The sequence below is a fragment of the Aspergillus flavus genome, chromosome 1, assembly GCF_009017415.1.
Source record: "Aspergillus flavus chromosome 1, complete sequence".
NCBI classification, from domain to species: Eukaryota; Fungi; Ascomycota; class Eurotiomycetes; order Eurotiales; family Aspergillaceae; genus Aspergillus; species Aspergillus flavus.
In genome coordinates this window covers 4,355,073-4,374,677 of record NC_092406.1, presented here as the reverse complement: position 1 = coordinate 4,374,677, position 19,605 = coordinate 4,355,073, and the positions used below count along the sequence as shown (strand labels likewise).

General features: G+C 44.0%; 4 protein-coding genes across 4 annotated transcripts; 3 read left to right on the top strand and 1 right to left on the bottom strand.

Moving 5' to 3' along the window:
• Positions 1 to 27: 27 nt before the first annotated feature.
• On the bottom strand, positions 28 to 3,935 carry F9C07_2279824 (alpha/beta fold family hydrolase). Its single transcript, XM_041288095.2, has 2 exons — positions 1,436 to 3,935; positions 28 to 1,383 (listed from the first exon to the last, which is right to left on the bottom strand). Exons 1-2 carry the CDS (start codon positions 3,222 to 3,224, stop codon positions 458 to 460), a joined length of 2,715 nt encoding a protein of 904 aa, XP_041140404.2. The 5' UTR covers positions 3,225 to 3,935; the 3' UTR covers positions 28 to 457.
• Positions 3,936 to 5,650: 1,715 nt separating this feature from the next.
• F9C07_2279823 (Gryzun, putative trafficking through golgi-domain-containing protein) lies at positions 5,651 to 10,472 on the top strand. Its single transcript, XM_041288105.2, has 4 exons — positions 5,651 to 6,265; positions 6,447 to 8,061; positions 8,158 to 8,271; positions 8,340 to 10,472. The coding sequence occupies exons 1-4, from the start codon at positions 5,975 to 5,977 to the stop codon at positions 10,112 to 10,114; spliced, it is 3,795 nt and encodes a 1,264-aa protein (XP_041140405.1). The 5' UTR covers positions 5,651 to 5,974; the 3' UTR covers positions 10,115 to 10,472.
• A 2,844-nt stretch (positions 10,473 to 13,316) lies between these two features.
• On the top strand, positions 13,317 to 15,877 carry F9C07_1118168 (major facilitator superfamily domain-containing protein). The gene is made up of 4 exons (XM_041288106.2): positions 13,317 to 13,940; positions 13,997 to 14,129; positions 14,193 to 14,616; positions 14,671 to 15,877. Exons 1-4 carry the CDS (start codon positions 13,496 to 13,498, stop codon positions 15,139 to 15,141), a joined length of 1,473 nt encoding a protein of 490 aa, XP_041140406.1. The 5' UTR covers positions 13,317 to 13,495; the 3' UTR covers positions 15,142 to 15,877.
• A 684-nt stretch (positions 15,878 to 16,561) lies between these two features.
• Positions 16,562 to 18,662, top strand: F9C07_2102428 (serine/threonine protein phosphatase; the record flags this gene model as incomplete). The annotated part of the gene is made up of 7 exons (XM_071508940.1): positions 16,562 to 16,597; positions 17,002 to 17,320; positions 17,406 to 17,479; positions 17,554 to 17,638; positions 17,705 to 17,911; positions 17,968 to 18,166; positions 18,275 to 18,662. The coding sequence occupies 7 exons, from the start codon at positions 16,562 to 16,564 to the stop codon at positions 18,660 to 18,662; spliced, it is 1,308 nt and encodes a 435-aa protein (XP_071365928.1).
• Between the last annotated feature and the right edge of the window lie 943 nt (positions 18,663 to 19,605).

Sequence of the window (19,605 nt, the reverse complement as noted above, 5' to 3'; positions counted from 1 at the left end):
ACCTTATATTTCTGCCATGATAAGTGACCTTCGATTATAGATTAGACTTGACAGTTATATACAGCATGATCGGGTATTAGGCTAAGGGAACAAAACAACAATTGAAAGCACCAATGGTATCATATCGGACACGGGGGCGTGTCAAAGTGAAGGCGATTCTATAGGCATGTGAATGCGAGTTTTCACAATCGTATAGTAGGCGAAGTGCATCTTGTCAAGGAGCGCGTGAAAGCCAAAGACTGCAAAACCAGCAGCAGTACCACATAAGATGACAGCATAAGCTTAGGGCAGGCCCTGGTCCTGGCCAGAGCCCTCGAAATGCCTATCTGACGCATTTTCGATTGCCAAAATTTCTTCTTCTTCTTTTTAGTTTCGGATCTTCCCTATCCCTTGTTCTCCGGATTCCTCCGAATCTTCCATGACTTCGACGCAGCAATTTCAGATCTTGTCAACCAAATTAGGCTTGAACAGCGATGCCTGATCTTGTTCCTATAGTTGCTCGACGCTTACCCTGGACTACCGTCATCCAGTCTTCCCACTCCTTGGCAATTTCCATTAAGACATTACCCATAACTGTTGCTGAGGCCATCAGCCCATGGCCTTCTCCCTCGAGGATTCGAACCTCACAGCGTCGCATACTTTGGCCAAGCCACCTCACATTATCAACGGGAACGCGCGTATCTCTGCTTCCATGGTGTATAACGACATTGCGGGTGATATCGACATAGCGGAATCCAATCGGTTGTCGGCGTTCCAAGCAAACTACGAGGTCCACCGCCGGATTTGCATTCGTGGTGGCCAGTTCCCAGACCTTGTGCGTCAAGCGGTTGTCATAATCAGACTGGCGTTCACGTTTCTCGAACTCAGCCACCGCCTGGTTTGTTGCAGTGTCTATACCCTCAACTCCGGTCCCATTAGGTATTTGCAGTTTCTTGATTTGTAACGCTTGGAGGTCAGCTCCTTGTTGGTATACTCGGTTGGATGGATAACGTGGAGAGCCGCTTGCTTCAATCAAAGCTGAGTTAGATGAGTCTTTCATTGTCGCCTTTCGCCTAGTGCGCCGAGAGGATTTGGGGAGGCTAGCGGTCAAGCTCGCACTTGTTGCGCTCATGAAACTCGAGTTAGCAACCTTCAGAATAGACGTCGGTAGAGCACGAAGGATCCGTTGAGAGTATGGAACAGCATTCGTAGGAACTGGAGCTCTCTGTGAGCCGATGCTAGACAGTTGAGATGGTGGGATCCAGGGAGCTAGAAGATGTATGCGACCCCTGATATGCTGGGGGATCCTTAGGGCAGTTGCTAGAGCATAAATAGCACCAGCAGAGTGGGCGAGGATTGAGAATTTTGTTACTTTGATATAGTTGCATACAATTGCAACATCGTCTATGGCGGGTCAGTAAATTGTATCCTTATAGGCCGAGGACGGTGTCCTTACCTGGCCAACTGAGAGGAGTCCCCGCCTCATCTACGTAAGGCCCGCTTTCGCCTACCCCAGGACGGTCCAACGTGACGAGTCGGAGATGAAGCGATCGTGCTAGCTCGTCATAGAACGCCATTAGGTATCTGGTTAAGCCCATCCCAAGACAGCATAATACGACGTGCCCTTTAGGGTCTCCGACCTCCGAAAAAGCTATCTTGCGGCCAGTGGTAGGATGGGTTACTTTCTGGGTAAGCCTAGGAGCGGAAACATAATCTAGAACGGCAAGGTCGATTGAATCGGCACTGGATGGGCGCTCATCCACAACAGAAGCACGGCCTGGAGAAACAGGGCCGGATGGGGACCGTTTGTGGTGCCGCGGCGCAGTTGACTGTTCCACTGAACGTCGATAACGTAACTTTTCAACCTGGTCAGGCTTGTCAAAGGATTGTCTCGGCGCCAACGATTGTGTCGGGCAATTGATTGCTTTTAATGCGAGTTGCGGATTATTACGGGTCGTTGACCTACTTCTTCCCGTCATAACAGCTGGAGCTGGAGCGCTCTCATCGAACGCATTGATCCTATTACTTCCAGTGTCACTTTGCTCATCACCGTTGTCGACTGCACTAGGCTTTTGCGGTGGTTGAGTGTGTTTTGTGGACGGCTCCCTCGAGGCCTTGTCAGGGCTATCGTCTATCTCCAATTCGTTCTTGATCTTCTGTTGCTGATCCTTCAGCTCTCGTATCCTCTTGGTCACATGCTCTGCTTCGTTTCCAGCGTCACTATCCACTTTCGTATCTTTGCTTGCCGTGGACGAATATCGGCTATGGCGGGTAGATCTCCGGTGCTTAGAGCTGGAAGAGAAGCTATGACGTAGAGAAGACTCGCGAACAGGAATTGTCCTGCCACTTCCGATGCCTCCAGGGGTGCTGGGTGCGCTCGCGCGCGCGCTTTGCAACGCAAGATACTCTTCATTCTGAGAGTTAGCCCCGTGTTCCCTGAAGGCCTCCTTAGCGGAGCGGCTGTACCGGCCATTTTCGGCCACATCAGCGATAGAATGCATCGAGCGTACACTGGTTCTACTTCGAGGAAGATTATGTCTTAAACTGTCGTTGTAGCTACTCGTCTTCCGCAAACGTTCTGCGTGTCTATCCTTGTCGCATGTGAAATCCCGAGACGACTTTTTCAACAGGCCAAACTGACTCTTTAAACTCTTCCGGGAACTAGTCGAGGCAATACTAGGTGCAGTCGAGACTCGTGGGCCAGGTTCGGCTGTGATCATGCCGAAGGTGTTGTCTTCGTACGTTGCCCTTGAGGACGTGTATGAGCCCCTAGAAGTAGGTCTTATTGGAGAAGCAGAGGCGTCGGTGGTCGTCGCTTTTGACTTTGGAGATGGAGGAGCCCGGGCCATGCGAATGACCGGTGCAGCAGCAGCGTCATCTGGATGCAGAAAGGGACTATGCGAAGCCTCTTCGAAGGCTTGAGGTGGCCCTTTTCTCACGCCAACACCATGCTCATGACTTGCGCCGGGGGAGGAGTGTCGCTCCAATGGTAAAACAGATAGCGAAAGGTCGGTATCGGAATCAAGGCACGGTACGCTGTCGAAATGTGTCTGAAGAGGTACCGAAATCGTGGAGAGAGACGATATTAAGGAACTTATTACTTCAGGCGATGCCGGATCGATCGGATGGCAATTAATAGAATGTGAGCGTGATTTGCTTCGGCGGGCTAAAAACGACGATGAGGATTGAAAGGGGGTATTGAATATGGACGCCGCAGAGTCCTCTGGGCAATCCATGGTGACCATCGACAGGGTATATAAGACCTCGCGAACCTTGTCCCCGGGACTGGGCTAGGACAATCAGAGGCGATATATGCGGGCAGCCTTGACGCGCACTTGCATGATCCAGTGGGTGCAGGAGGGATTGGCGTCTGCAAGTTAGCCCAACGGCGTCAATCTATACTCTAGATTACTGGGCATCTGCCAGTCAGAAAAAGTAAAATATTCAAAAATTCAATCAAAAACCCCAGTTTAGGATCCAGACCAATCTCGTCAACGCCCTTGCGACATGCACGCCCCTTGCAGGACTGTTGTTTATCTAGTAGGCTGGAAACGAGGGGGAATGCTGATCGAAGATAGTATTCAAATGAAAGAGCGAAAGAGAGACCAAAAAAAAAAAAAAAAGGGGGGGGGGAAGGTTTGATTTGAAAGGTAATTAAGTGTTCTGAAGATCAATTAGGATTATTAAGGGTTACCATAGTAATTGGATTTTCAATGAGATGACAGCAGGGGAAGAAGGAAAGTCATGTATATATCCCAGTGCCAGGGGAATATTATTAGAAGAAGATGGAAAAGGAAACAGAAGAAGGGAAAGGGAAAGAAAAAAGGACAAGAAAATGACGACTTCCAGTTAAAAAATACAAGCTCAAGATAGAAGAAAGACGAAGCGCAAAAGGGACAATCACCCTTGTTAAATTCAATCTATCATAGGCTTAGCGTGAGCAGATATTAATCTTATTATGATCGTGTATTTTTTTCTGTTTTGCTTATTTTTAATTTTACCTCCTAGCTGGCATAATAATACCGTTCGACGATACTAAGTACACAGTACTAAATTAGTAGGTACCAGTAGTATACTAGCACTCCGTACGGAGTACTCTCCTGAAAAAGATTCTTAGCGTCCCTTTGACTATCCGAAAGCGGGATAGTCGTCCTTCTCCACCCTATTCTTATTTGCTTGAAGTGATATTGCCCGATGCCCCGATTGGCGGTAGTTCAAATTTTCTCTTCATTGCAATGCCGCTTGCAGTTGAAACCTCCTCCGCACGGTTCGCAGATCCAAATTTCAGGGAACCCCTCCAACCATGTCATCTACGGAGTATGGTCAGTATCCTTTGTTAGTGGATGGAGTATCGAATTTAATGTTAATCGGTTTCTAGGATTGGAATGGAAGAGATCAAACACAACGTTAGAGTCTGGCTGTTATTCTTCCTAGGTACCGTTCTGATTAAATGGTATTGCATAATTAGTATCCGAATTTAATTAATTGAGTAATCTTATTGCGGCATCACTTGTTTCAAAGAACCAAGGGACCGGTCACCAAAGCGGATGGCTCACCTATTACCATCAATTTTGGAGCTTTAGGAGGGGGTGCGGGAAACGATTAATTCGAACATTTCTGAATTTCAAACTATGGTTGGTTCCTGAGATCGTAAAGATCCATGATGCTAATGGAGAATCCGGACCCGTTCGAAAAGTCGTCCCCACCGAACCGCATTACAGAGTACTCCGGAGTAATAATTTGATACAGTTCCATGAGCTTTCGGATCAGTTGATCGAATTATAGATGCACCCTTTACGGAGTAAACATACTTCCTGTTCTGATTAGTACCCATGGCCAGTCTAGTAGTATTATTAGACCAATTCCTCCAATAATTACAAGGGGCACGGCAGCCTTATATAGTAACTCACCCTAAATCCTAGTTTATACATGGAAACACACAGAGACATATAACTTTTACAGCCCGTTTCTTCTTATTTCAATCAACTACCTATACACCATCAGATATACCAACATGAGTATTACCGTTGTTTCTCGGAGACAGAGAGCTTAAAGACACGCCATTTCTCTCCACTATGCTCGGTGTTTAACTAATTGGATATGCCTTTAACAGTGTCTTACTTTGAAGCCTACTACTACTGCTAAGTGCCGAAGGATAGCAGTAAGGATAATAGCCGTAGCTTCAAAGTAAGACACACTGTAAGCGAAATGTCTTTCTCATCCTTCCTCCCCCGGTGTATCAAAGTTGATATACGTCAGCTCACAACAAGCTTCTGTCTCAGGATCATTTCCTTTGAATAGCCAGCTGATGAACCCTCCGGGGCTCTGATCGCAACCTGAAGTTAACTACTTAGATGCACGTGCTCTACTATGTCACTGCATTACCCACCACATTGATACCAACGATTTTCTTACTTATACAGGCCCCCGTTCGTGTTTATACTTGCCAACTGTAAGCAATAATCTCAATGTGCCTGTAGATAAGCTTTTTCTTTCTTTCGCTTTCTGGCCTAATATTCAACCAAACCAATACACATATATGTGAAAATCTATCCAAAAGAGAAAGAACGTGGAAAGGAAAAGGAGAAATAAAGAGGGGACAAAAGAGAGAGAGAGAGAGAGAGAAAGGAGAAGGGCGTTAGTACTACTTCTATACGCTGGTACAGGTGAGGTGACATTTGCCGATCCACTGATGACAGTAGGCTTGGCATGTTTTGATGATGGCGCACTGCCTAACTCGACAAGAAGCCACTTTCAAACTACCTAACTGTGGCTTGGCAAGAAAATGCACCACCACCACAACCGCCCAACAATTTCCAGGAGAATATAGTTTCGTTCTAGATTATTTTAAAGCCTTCTGCATACATGGTTTTCGAGTATTCGCATTGACGCCTGGTTTCAATCCAATCACCTCAGGTGGCCATTTAAACGTCTCATCCCAACTTGGTTAGATATGCGGTGACCTCACGTCCCACTAAGAAATTACCTGTCCGCAATGGACGCCTACCCTGAGGATTATGTCGTCCACAACCTTCCTTTCGTCTTACTCTCTGGCCTTGTACCAGACTCCGAAGATGGTCTGGAATCATGCTACACTGATTATCCCCTCCTCCACGAGAAGGGCGTCCATATATACTCGGATCTTCCGCCGTTGAGCGGTTCGACTGCGGAAGAATTGCGGGAGATACTTCTGGCGGAAGATGCGTCGCGAACTCCGTGGGAAGCTAGGGAAAATACTATAGTGGGATCAGCCGGAACTGAGTATAAAATCAAGAGTGTTGGACGGGTATGTCGATGTACACTATCCCAGGAAACCGACTTCCCTCTACGTATCGGACTATTCCAGAGTCTAGTTGCCTAGCGGAGAACCTGCCCCAAGAGCCATCCCAATTTTCTCTTTCCTTCTTCTGATTCTGGCTTATCGCTTTGCTTGAAGCTAAAGGGGTGTTTTGCTAACATGTCTGCAGTCTTATAGACTCCCCCCGCGCAAAGCTGATCCCCCACCTGTATCTCCTCCCATGAGCCCCACCGGTCAGGGCAATGATATATCGCATGCGCCATACTTTGTACTTCACTCTCCAATATCTCCGCTGACGCCTAGTTCACCGATATTTTCAGATGGCTTACTCACCCCCCTATGGGTTACAAAGCACCAAAACCTTGTCCCCGCCGCTGTGATAAACTTCTTCCCCTTTTGCCTAGATCCTAATATGAGTTCCTTGCGCGACAATCAATTAAAGATCGAAATCAATGGACTAAAGAAGGACTGGTCGTCCTCAGGATATAAGACGCGGTTTATCGTTGTTCTCCTTTCGGAAGAGAGTAATGGTGCTTTCACTGAGGATGTCGATGACCGGGTGACCGGCATTCGCAGAGCGACAAATCTCGACCAAAAGTCTATCTTTCTCCTTCCACCTGATGCAACACCTGGCGAACTAAAAGAGTTTGGGAAGTCCCTCCTGACACTACTTCAACCGTCGGTGATGGAGTACTACCGGGATTTGTCTAAACACGCAAGACGGAAACGAAACCGAAGTAGTATTCCTCCCCCGACGGCCCCACCGACAACGGGGACATCTCAAACGCTGTCTCTCCAAGGCTGGAATGTCCGGTATGAATTTAAGATGGGGATCTTTGCGGAATTTAGGCAGGAGATAGATGCAGCTCTTAGGAACTATGAAAGTGCATACGAGACTTTGTTTGGGCAGGAAGTCTTCGAGAATATTGCTGGCTGGAGCCCAAGGTTTAACGATGCACGCCTTCTGGCAGATACTATAGCCATACGGATTATTCGTTGTTTGCTCTGGACGGGACAAACCGCTGCAGCCGTGCGGTCGTGGGTTGAACATCGAAGTCGCTCACAAGATATTATCAATCGGAGAGGTAAAGGCACAAGGAATTATGGATGGGAGGCTTGGGAAGCCAGATGGTCAATGGTAATGGCACAACTGATTCGTCAAGCCGAGATTCCATACTTCACCTCAGTCGGCATCACACAGGATCAGTTTAACGAACAGTACTCAATCTTCATCCCCCGTGAAAAGACGGTCCCTCCCGGAGATGTGTCGTATCCGTGGGAACAATTGCATCACGAAGGCTATTGGTTGTATCGATCAGCAAAGCATACAATGTGCCGACGTCATCTAGCAGAGCAGATTCCGGACGAAGACAGGATACCGCCTGGGCAATCTCCTGCTTCGCAGATAGCAAGCAAGTCCTACCTATATGACACATACCTGGCACCGGAGACTCATGTTGAAGCACCCCAATCAGGGGTGGCGGGATTTAATCATTCTGCCCTAATACTCACTGCATTGAATGCCGCACTAGATGAATTTTCCAAGCGTGATCAGGTGCGGAAGACCGAGTGCCTGAGGTTAGAGATAGCTGAAGAATACATGCGCGTAGGTTCCTGGACCGAAGCTTATGATATACTCCAGCCACTATGGTCTAAGATCACTTGGCGGCATTCGGGCTGGTGGCAGCTTATGGAAAAATTCGGATGGGCTTTGAGGGAGTGCGCTGTACGGGTACAAGATAGTGAAACGATTTTACGAGTGGATTGGGAGCTACTCAACAGGGGTAAGACTTCTTTCAATTTTATTTGCTTTGCAATATTTTTCCTCTTGTGCCTTTCAGAAGCCGGGATCTCGTTTCCTAACACTTGCCTGTTGCCAGCGTTTCAACCAAAATCCGACTGGCGATACGACATCCACAGAAGCCTTGAGGATATTACACCAGTCACACCCAAACCCTCTGTTGTTCTCAGAGCGGAGGATATTATATCGAGTGGTGAGTGTGCCTGGAGTAGATGTTTCACGATAATGACTTACGATGGCATGGTTTTTCTTTCGCACCAGTCACGGCGTCTTTTACTTTCGAGAGACCCGAGGGAAATGTTGGCGAGCCATTACATGGTCAGCTCGTCATAACATCATGCGCACAACGATCATCAAGCCCTATAAGATTTTCTGAGATCAAAATCGCTTTCGAAGGTTGCCTGCGACCAATAAAGTTGCAGTCAAACCACGTAGCTGAAACAGACGCAACGACTCCGTGCACAATATCGTCGCCGTCACTACGAGAGCCGAGTACATCAAGTGATACGGCATCTCTCCAGTCACCCGCTAATTTCTTAACACCACTTATTGGAACTGCCGATCTGACCATTGGCCCTTGTCAGACAAAGGTTTTTAATGTGGCTTGTATCCCTCGAGAAGCCGGAGAGTCTCGAGTGGCCTCGATCACACTTTTGATTGAAGAAGAGAAATTCGACCTTACTTGTGCCATGACAGACTTGACCCAACGTGATTGTTTCTGGTGGAAACAAACCAAGAACTCTGTGGCTCGAAGGCGGGTAGGCAAAAATCGGGACACTGGCCGATGTAAGATAAAACCCAAACCGCCCAATATACGGATCACAACTCCCAATCTGATGGAAACCTACTACACGGATGAACGTATTGTCCTCAAGGTTGAAATTCATAACGAGGAGGATGAAGCTGCGGAAGTTACAGCCGAGGCTAGGCTTTTTGGTCGACCAGAATCGGCAGCTAAGGTCTTATGGCTTGACGAGGAAGGCTCACCGTGGATACAGGGCTCCGAGAGCAGTACCCCAGTGGAAGGCCTTTCTCATTTTATCAAGCGGCCTCTTGGGACATTGGAGACATCCTCTCACCGGCAGCTGGAAATTGTCCTCACGGATACGCGTGATGCCTCTGATTACGAGCTTGAAATATCATCTGTATATAACCTCGTATCTGATACCCAGACTCCAATCATCGCAACCTTGAGAGTGAAGATACCGATAATACGGCCGTTTGAGGCCAACTACGAATTCATGCCACGTCTCCATCCTCAACCATGGCCAGATTTCTTTACTGTCGATGATGCATTGCTTGGAAATGACTCAACCCCAAAACTCGGGGGCTTGCAGCAGCGGTGGTGCCTTAACTCAAAGGTCGTTTCTTTTGCGCTAACGCCGCTTGTTATCGAAAAAATATCACTGGTGCTAGTTGGGGTTGGTGGAGGGGCCACGTGCCATGTCGGCCCTGAAGCGATCGTTAGTCCAGGCGGACCAGAGATCTACTTGGAGGAGCTTCGCGAGTCCAGTTTTGCGGTGGATATCCACAAGACAGTTCTAGGCGACCGACGACCTACAGCTCTGAACCTCGCTCTGGAAATTCAATGGCGACGAAGCGCAACCGATGAGAGTGAATCGGCCATGAGCAGCAACGGTACGACTATATCCACACTTGCGATTCCTCGCTTTGTCGTTCCGGGGGGAGAACCACGTGTGCTTGCCTCGGCAATGACCTCCCAGATACGTTCTGGATTGATTCACTTAGACTACACCATCGAGAATCCGTCGATGCACTTCCTTACCTTTAACTTAACTATGGAGGCCAGCGAAAACTTCGCCTTTAGCGGTCCGAAAACGCTGGTCGTCCAGCTGGTGCCTTTGAGCCGACACACGGTTCGGTACAACCTACTGGCATCTAAACGGGGGCTATGGATACAGCCACAACTGGTTGTAGTGGACACATACTTCAACAAAACCCTTCGGGTGCTCCCCACAGAAGACATGCGGTCGGACAAGAAGGGGCCCTTGATATGGGTTGATGCCGATGAGTAAATTGCGGCTTTTACGATTGTCATATGTGTTTTGTTGGTGTAGGTAGCAATGATGGGTGCATGTGTCTTGTGTCTTACGTGGTGTAGATGGTATAGTTTGAGCGACCCTAGTGCGATGGATAATGAGTGTCTCTACAATAGACTCAGCTATTAGTCCTATAGCCATTGGTAGTACAAACACCACGTGGGACTAACATCGAGATTGTATGTTATTATAAATATGGGCCATATAGTTACATAAAACTGACTAGTTAATGTAATCAGTAAGCACCCTGCACACCACCCGCGTTTTCAACGCGCCTCAATTTCTTAGATAATTTAAACATTAGCTATACCACCAAAAATGCCTAAATCCTTAAAATTATGTGTTAAGTAGAAAGGCCAAATCCTATTAACTATTTCTACTTTAAAAAAGAATAAAATCAATAACTTAAAAAAAATAGCTAAGATATTTAATATATCTAAATCTATTCTATATAGTCGCCTTAAAAAGATTTTTTTCTTAAATAATAGATACGTTAATACTTATAAATTAACTACTAGTAAAAAAAAATTACTTAAATAGTAGATTTTATTATTAGATAAATATAGAATATTTTTCTAGTCTATATATATATAAAAAATAGCTAATATTTTATTTTTAAAGTATAATATTATTTCTTTTTCTACTATTATAGAAAAGAAATAGATATATAATTTTATTAATTATATATTTAAATTTAAATTTTATTTTATATATTACTATAACTATTAATATATTAAAATAGAAGATTCTAAGATTTTAAATATTTAATTTAAATAGATAAATAAGACTATTTAAAAATATAGTATAGTATTAAATAATATTTATAAATTTAATAAAATAGGATTTATAATAAGTCTAATAATTATAATTAAAGTTATTACTAGATTTAATATATTAGAAAAACTATTTTTATTATAATTAAAAAATTAAAAATAGATTATTATTATAAAATATATTAATTTTAATAAATAGATTTTATTTTTTTATATTATTTTTAAAAATAAAATATATATAAAGTTTTAATATAAAAATAAAAATATTTTTTTAATTAAAAAATTAAAATTAATTTTAATAATTAAATAAATAATAAAATTAATCTATATTAATTATAGAATTATTTTATATTTTATATTATTAATTAATTTATAAAAAAATATTATTTATTTATTTTAAATAATTATAATAATTATTTAATATTTTAATTTAATTAAATTTATATAAAAAATAATATTATATTAATCTATATATTTATATATATTTTTTATAAATTTTAATTATTTAATATTATTATTTTTTTACTATTAAAAATTTTATATAAAGATTTAATTAAATTTAATTATGTCAGCTGCCCTAATCCTAAAGCGGAATAGTCTTAGGGCTAGCTAGGATGAATAGAAAGATTGAATAGAATAAATGAATTGAATAACTAAATCACATAAGAAAGCTAGGGTTGACTGAGTAGTAACCCTAGGTCAGGCAGTCAGGTAGGGCTTAGGCAATCTAAGCCCTAGATTAGATAATAAAGGTAGGCAACTAGGGCTAAGGCAGTCAAAGCCCTAGGTCAGGTATGAATAGAAGAGATCAAAAGAATAAATCGATATCTGGTAATCAGATAGTTAGATAATGATCTACTTGAAAAAATTAATTCAATTTGGCAGGGGATTGAGTGGCTTTTTATGTTGAATTGGGCTCGCTTAGGCTTACTAAATTAGGAATTCGTCTAATATTTCCTTATTTAGTACTCGCCTAATATTTCCTAATTAGGATGTAGTCGCTTAATATTACCTAGTTAGGATTTTTCGTCTAATTTCTCCTAGATAGGTAATATTCTAGAAAGATTCTAGGTTATTACCTAAAAGGGAAATATTCTAGAATAATTCTAGAATATTTAAGAAAATTTCCTAAATAGGAAATATATCTCTGACAAATTATATTAATAAAATTAAATTTTTAAAGATTTATTTTAAAATTTATATAAAAATCTTTATTAATAATAATATATATAATATTTTTAAAATTATTAATTTAATTTTTCTATTTTTTAAAAATATTTTTTTTAATTAATAATTTAATTTAAAATCTCTATATTTTTAAATAATAGATTTAGTAATTAAAATAGTTTAATATTTAAAATATTTTATATAATTAAATAATTAAAAAAATTAAAATCTATATTTAAAAAATTATTTAAAAATTAATTTTATAATTTTAATTTATCTATTAAAATTAATTTAAATTAATTAATTAAAAATATTAAATAAATTTTATAAATAATATAATAATATTAAAATATTAATTAAAATAATATTAAACTATATATAAAAAATAGTTTAAAAAATAAAAATATTTTATTAAATAAATTATTTTTTAAAAAAATATATTAATATTTAAAGTCTAAATCTTTATTAAATATTAAAATTAAATAGATAAAGCTATATAAATAGATAAATCTCTATTTATTAAATTAGTTTCTAAATATATTTTATTTAAATATTTTAATTATAATATATAAAATTATAAAATTATATATTATTTAAATTAATAGAACTATTTATTTTTATATAGAAGTCTAAATTTATAGTATTTTAACTATTTTAATTTTTAATATAGCAGCGCGTTAATCCACTTATTTATATGACTTGCTTATTTACCAATTACGTTACGTTAAAGAAGAGATTAGATAATCAAGAAAGGTAACTTTACGTGCTATATAGATCATCAGTCCAGAGATCTTGCTTAGTACCTCACACATCCAATCAGCCTGTTCCATTCATCTCACTTTGCGTGCCTTCGATGCGACCATGCGAAGCCCTTACTGGATCACTGCGCTTTGGCTTGGGTTAGCGCCAATCAAGAAGAAAGCCGAGGACGATAAAGGACCAAATAATTATTGCATATGGTGAGAGATTTGCCCTTAGTATTGTTCCTTTGAAAGTGTACAATGAGAAGCCCCGTTCAAAGAACCAACCCTAAATCACTTGACTTCCCTAACTTATAAAATCCTCATGTTCAAGGGTAACCAAAATGCCCCAAGGGCCAAATCAACTAAATAGGATACTACTCAACAGTGATTTGACGTGTCAATCTGTTGGGGGGCTGACAATTGGGAAGAGAGATTTCCTTATGTCATTTATTCTTGAACCCTAGCTTTAGTGCTTATTTATCTTCTTTTCGCATCCGCCATTTCTACCTCTTCTCCTCTTCTCCTCTTCTCCTCTTCCTTTCTTTCACGCCCGTTGTTTGGGGTCTACTAAAGCCGGAGTTTGTTCTCTCTCGAATAGTAACATTAACCTCTACCCTGAACGAGAATAAGTCTAAATAGGAAAAGGAAAAGGAAGAAGGAAGAAGGAAGCCAGGATGGTCTCCGGCCAGGATCTCGATTCAGAGATCTCAACGCCACTGTTAGGTACTCATCCATCCGGAGCACTCGTCGAGTACAAGCACAAGCGATGGACACTGTTTTTGTTATGCACGGTCATTGTCACACTTGACTTTGGCACTTTCCTCTCCATCGCTCCACAGACTCAGATTATGGAATCAATCGTCTGTCGCAAGTTTCATCCAGGACTGTTTGTCGATCTCCCATATGGAAAGTTCTTATCGGATAATACACCCTGTAAATCTGTAGATGTACAGGGGGAGCTGGCATTGATCAGTGGATGGAAGGATACCTTGGACCAGATCCCGGGAATCATCCTTGCCCTTCCATTGGGCTTCCTGTTGGATCGCATTGGCCGCAAACCAATTGCGATGCTAAGTATGACCGGACTACTTATGGAGGAGATTGCGATCCGTATCATCTGTATGTCGCGACGACACTTTAACATAGCGTGAATGTCCTCTAGCTAACTAGCCTAGGCTTGTACAGTGAAGCAATTCCTCTTCGAGCTATCTGGTTCACGCCTTTGTTTCAATTATGTGGTGGTGGTTCTCAAATAGCCAGCTCTGTGGCCTTCACCATTGTCACAGACATCTTTCCCGCAGAGCAGCGGTATGGAAATGTCTCTCCCCCACCTATCTGTAATGGATATACTAATTCCTGTGCATTGTCCAGTGCAAACATATTCTTCGTGCTCTTTGCGGCTGTTCTACTTGCCGAGATCCTCGCAACTCCTCTGAGTGCTTGGCTAATGTCCTGGTCGCCGTGGCTCCCATTCCTACTCGGCTGGCTCTGTGAGGGTTGTGGCTTACTGGCAGCCATACTTATCCCGGAGACTCTTCCGAAGTCGCTAAACGAGTCGGAATCTGAATCGGCAGAGGAGGAGCGTGATTGCCTTGTCCCGCCACCCTCATCGTCTAAACGGAAAGGGTCCCTCTATAGTGCAGGTTCCCATATCATGCACTTAACTGCATTCATCTGGGGAAATGTCAACACGGTAGCTATCTCAATTGCATTCCTGGCGGCTAGTGTTGGAGGGCAGGCCCTCCAGTTGATCATCCAATATGCTTCCAAGCGTTACTCATGGACTATGGCAAAGGTGCGATGCTGCGTGACAAAGGGCCGAATATAGCCACTAACAAATCATCTCTAGGCAAGCTTTCTCATCTCTCTAAAAGGAATGATCGACCTCGTCGTCTTGCTTCTATTGCTACCAACTATCTCCCACTACTTAAACCGGTACCTTTCGCCAGCTGTCAGGGATCTTCGAATAACACAGGGAAGCGCGGCCATTCTAGCAGTTGGATTCGGCATCATGGCAGTGGCCGACCACCCAGTGCTGTTCGCCTTCGGCGTATCCATTCTGGCCTTAGGATGGGGCTTCTATTCCACCCTCCGCAATGTGGCCACAACTTTGGTTGCAGAGTCTCAAATCGGGACGCTCAACACCACAATCGCTCTTGTCCAGGGGATTGGGAGCATGATTGCTGGACCGTTGCTTGCCAGTGCATTTAGAGAAGGCATGACTTTGGGTGGTACCTGGATGGGTTTGCCATACATGATGGGTGCTATACTGTTTTTGCTGGCAGGACTGGCCGCGTCTAGCGTACGGACGCCTCGTTAAGTTCACTTCTCATCTAAGAAATATATATATTGAGATCCATGGGTATACGTGTTCTCCAAGATTTTAGATATCCCTCTGCTTGTGTTCCCCTTCTTAGGCGTAAAGTTATAGCATGAGTTCATGCAGCAATCCAGTTCGTGGGCCTACCTCGACCTGTCATCGAGGTGCACATGGCCTTATTTCCGATAGGGTTGGGGAAAAGGTCGGAGAATTGGAGCACGAGCAAGGAGGGTAAAGATTGAGATCAATTAATATCTGCGTGCACCTTGCCTTACCTCTCCAGTGAACTTTGTCAGTACGTATGTACAGCACAAACAAACATATGAAGCAAGGCCTGATGTTTGCCTCACCGCAATTAGTTGGGTGCTGGGTGAACTTAACACCTGACCTCCTGCTGCATCTGGCGACGGTATTAAAAGGTAGGAAATGCCTCGGCGTATGTACGGAGGAGGTACTAAATTAAATACGAGAGTAAAAGCAAGGCACCCCTTTTCAAACCGCCAAGGGTCAATTCAATTCGGTTGGGTTCCATGCGTCAGTCTTACTCTTTAAGGGTTCATTGAACTTATTCCTGAATTCCACCAGGGGTGATCTCATAGTACGATTCTAGAAGGGGGATCTCTTGCGGTGGTACGGAGTAAGATAAACGTCATTACTCAACCCTGACAGGTACGGAAATCACCTGCGCCGACAGTACAGTATGTACAGTATGTACAGTATGTATGGGTGGATGTACTTATGTATGTACGTTTACTACCTGCTTGTCTGCCTGGTGTTGGGGTCCTTTTTCGTTTTAGATGACGAGGGTTGCCTGTTGAGAGGAAATCTAAACACAAGGCAAATGAAATTAGAATTCAAAACGAGGAAAAGCAATATTTAAAAAAGAAAAGAAATCTCTGTTCGTACAGAGACACATACATACATGCGTACAAACCCGTGACACTCCAGAGATTTTCTTTCCCTTCCTTCCTTCCATTCTCATCCTCCCCCAATTCCTACCTTTTCCTTTCCTTCCCGCCCTGTTGTTAGTGATTTATTATCTTCTCTTTGATTCCTATCCGCGCAAAGCATTCAAAGATCTCGTTCTTCGTAATTTGGTGGTTCATAGCTATTGAAGATTATTTCATCAGCAGATTCGGACCGGGTCCCCACCCCCGATTGTTCTCAATTTTCTTCGCCCGCTCCAGTGATAGAGAGGATTGACCACTGGGGCCATTCCCGCCCGCCGCCTATCGATTCTGCCCTTACCCTTTCTCGCCCACCTGATTCTTTGCTCTCTTCCTTCTTCCCCTCTCTGACAGAACAACTTTCCCCCCTCCCCCCGAATTTTTTGCCCTTTCCCTCTTTGCTTTTGAGTTGTGCATGTGCATTTCTGGCCTACAGTCTTCCCAGAACCTCTAAATCGTGATCATTTGAAATAATGGGTCAGACTTTGTCAGAACCAGTAGTCGATAAGGTACGTGAAACCGAGTGTTGCTGCTCTGGTCTTCCTTTCTGAACCCCCCCACACTGCAATGTCCTTACGCAATAATTCCTTCCCTTCCGTCCTGAGGCCGCAGGGGTGCTCGGTCGGCCTGCCACAAGCTCCCCAACGGACGATCTCTCTACTTCAATTATATATATATATATATATCTTTCTCTTTTCTGTTCAATTCCCGATTAACTTTTCTGGCGGTTCTCCTTTTGTAATTACTCTTGTGTTGATCCGGTCTCGAGGCACCGCATCGTGATGCACCTCACCTGCGGGGTCCTCCACATGAGGAAAGAAAATTTCCTGCGGATGGTCCACAAACCCATGCCCGCACAGCATTGCGCGCTGAATTGTTCTCATTAGTGCTAATGTCGTCTGACACTCTTTAGACTTCGTCCGAGGGCGAAGATGATTGCTGCATCTACGGCGTCTCAGCCATGCAGGGCTGGCGAATCAGCATGGAGGATGCTCATGCTGCCGTCCTAGACCTCCACGCGAAATATACGAGTCCAGAAGAGACATCAACGGATCCTGCCAAACGCCTAGCTTTCTTTGGAGTATACGATGGACACGGCGGAGACAAAGTCGCACTGTTTGCTGGAGAAAATGTGCACAAGATCGTCGCAAAACAGGATTCATTCGCAAAGGGCGACATTGAACAGGCCCTGAAAGATGGTTTCTTAGCTACCGATCGGGCTATCTTAGAAGGTTCGTGAGCGTTGCCCACAAGGGTCCCGGGCTTCCCTTCTCCCGTCTTTCTTTTCGCCGAGGCCTGAGAGACTGATTTGGCTAGACCCGAAATACGAAGAGGAAGTCTCCGGCTGCACAGCAGCTGTCAGTGTAATCTCAAAACATAAGATCTGGGTGGTACGTGAAGCATGTTTTATGACCGACTCAGCGATCAGCTATAGTTGGCCTGGTCAATCATTAACCTGACATAGGCCAATGCGGGTGATTCTCGCTCTGTGCTTGGAGTCAAGGGCCGCGCAAAGCCTCTCTCTTTTGATCATAAACCCCAGAATGAAGGTTCGTGGCTCATATCTAGATGTACTTGCCTCTTCGTCGTGGTCTTTTACTGATGAACTACTTTAGGCGAGAAGGCTCGTATCAGTGCCGCAGGTGGCTTTGTCGATTTCGGCCGTGTGAACGGAAACCTGGCCCTGTCACGAGCCATTGGTGATTTCGAGTTCAAGAAAAGCCCCGAGCTTGCGCCCGAACAGCAGATCGTGACCGCTTATCCGGATGTGACAGTCCATGAGCTCAGTGATGACGATGAATTCCTTGTCATAGCCTGTGACGGTAAGTGTTCCCCCGATCACCTCTTTTGCCAATCGCACACTCATATCGAGCTTTAGGTATCTGGGACTGCCAGTCTTCCCAGGCTGTGGTTGAGTTTGTCCGCCGCGGTATCGCCGCGAAGCAAGAACTTTACCGGATTTGTGAGAACATGATGGACAACTGCTTGGCTTCAAACAGCGAAACTGGTGGGGTTGGATGTGACAACATGACTATGATAATCATTGGCCTCCTGAACGGCAGGACTAAAGAGGAGTGGTATAATCAGATAGCTGAGCGGGTGGCCAAAGGCGACGGCCCTTGCGCTCCTCCCGAATACGGCAAGTCTCTTGAGGATTCTACGGCCTCCAACCCCTACTGACTGAGCGGGGATGCAGCTGAATTCCGCGGCCCTGGTATCCGTAATCAGTTTGAAGAAAACCCGGATGACTACGATATGGAAAATGATCGCGCGCGTGGTTTCAGTGTTCGCTCCGGCCGCATTATTCTTCTAGGTGACGGCACAGAACTGGTCCCTGATCAAAATGACGAGGAGCTCTTTGACCAAACTGAGGAAGACCGCGACTTGCCTAGTCAGGTGCAACGCGAATTGCCTGATTCTGCCAGGAATGAGCGTGAAGGAACCCCGGGACCTCAATCTAAAACTGACGCTACTTCCAAGTCTGAAGAAGGGTCTTCTGCTAGTACATCCGAGTCAACCGTTACTCCTGCGGGGAGCTCTACCTCTGGAGCCCCCGAAAAATCTACGTCGTAGTTGTGATGGGCTCTTTGCATCTGTATCCCCGTTTCTGTTATTTTGGTTTTTGAAACGAACCTTGTGATTTTATGATTGTTCCGCCTGCACCCATGTCCTCCCACTTTCGCCTTGTTTTCCCTGTTTATCACAATAGTCACCTCTTCCCTTTCCCTGTTGTTGACACCCTCGTGGCAATGAACGGGGCAGAACGCGTGGCGGGAAACCTTCTATGTCCCTAGATGGCCAGGTATCTTTCATGTCTTGCAGGATGGGTTGTAAGGGTTCCTCTTAGGATAGGAGGTTTTCATTTTCCATTTCAAGCCGCGAGCGGCAGATCTTACGAGAGTACGTCTTGATTCATTCATGCCTTCCACAAGATATCGTGCCAAACGACCCACTATTGATGAACTTTGATATTTATGATTTATTCCCCCCCCCCCCTCCAATTTTTTCCTTATCTTTTTACGTCCTTGACTTTCTTCCGCCCTTTCTGCTCCATTTATCTACCTGTTCATTAACTTCCGTCTGGTTTCGCTCTCCCTCGCCACTTTCCGGAGACCCGATGCTCTCTCCTATCATTCGCACCGGGTCGCATAATGGGACCAAACGGGGCTCCTGGGAAAAGGCGGAGCCGGGGAGACTTAAGTCGGCAGGGGAGTGTGAACGAAGATGTTCTATTGCACATGTGACGGCGTACCCGGAAAGCAATCAATGGCATGAAGGCCTTTTAGTCAGAGCTGAAATGGCATTTAGTCGAATGCTTCAGCAGTGGAGTTCTGGAAATGTGATGGATGCAAGCGATCTTTCTCATGTCCTGTTATTCTTTACTCGTACGGATATAGAATCTTTGGCCGAGCGAATGCGCCGAAACCCACATTCCAGAGTGATGTACGGAGGAGTGGTGGGAAAGAGAGAGAGAGAGAGAGAGAGAGAGAGAGAGAGAGTTAGTGTAAGATGAAGC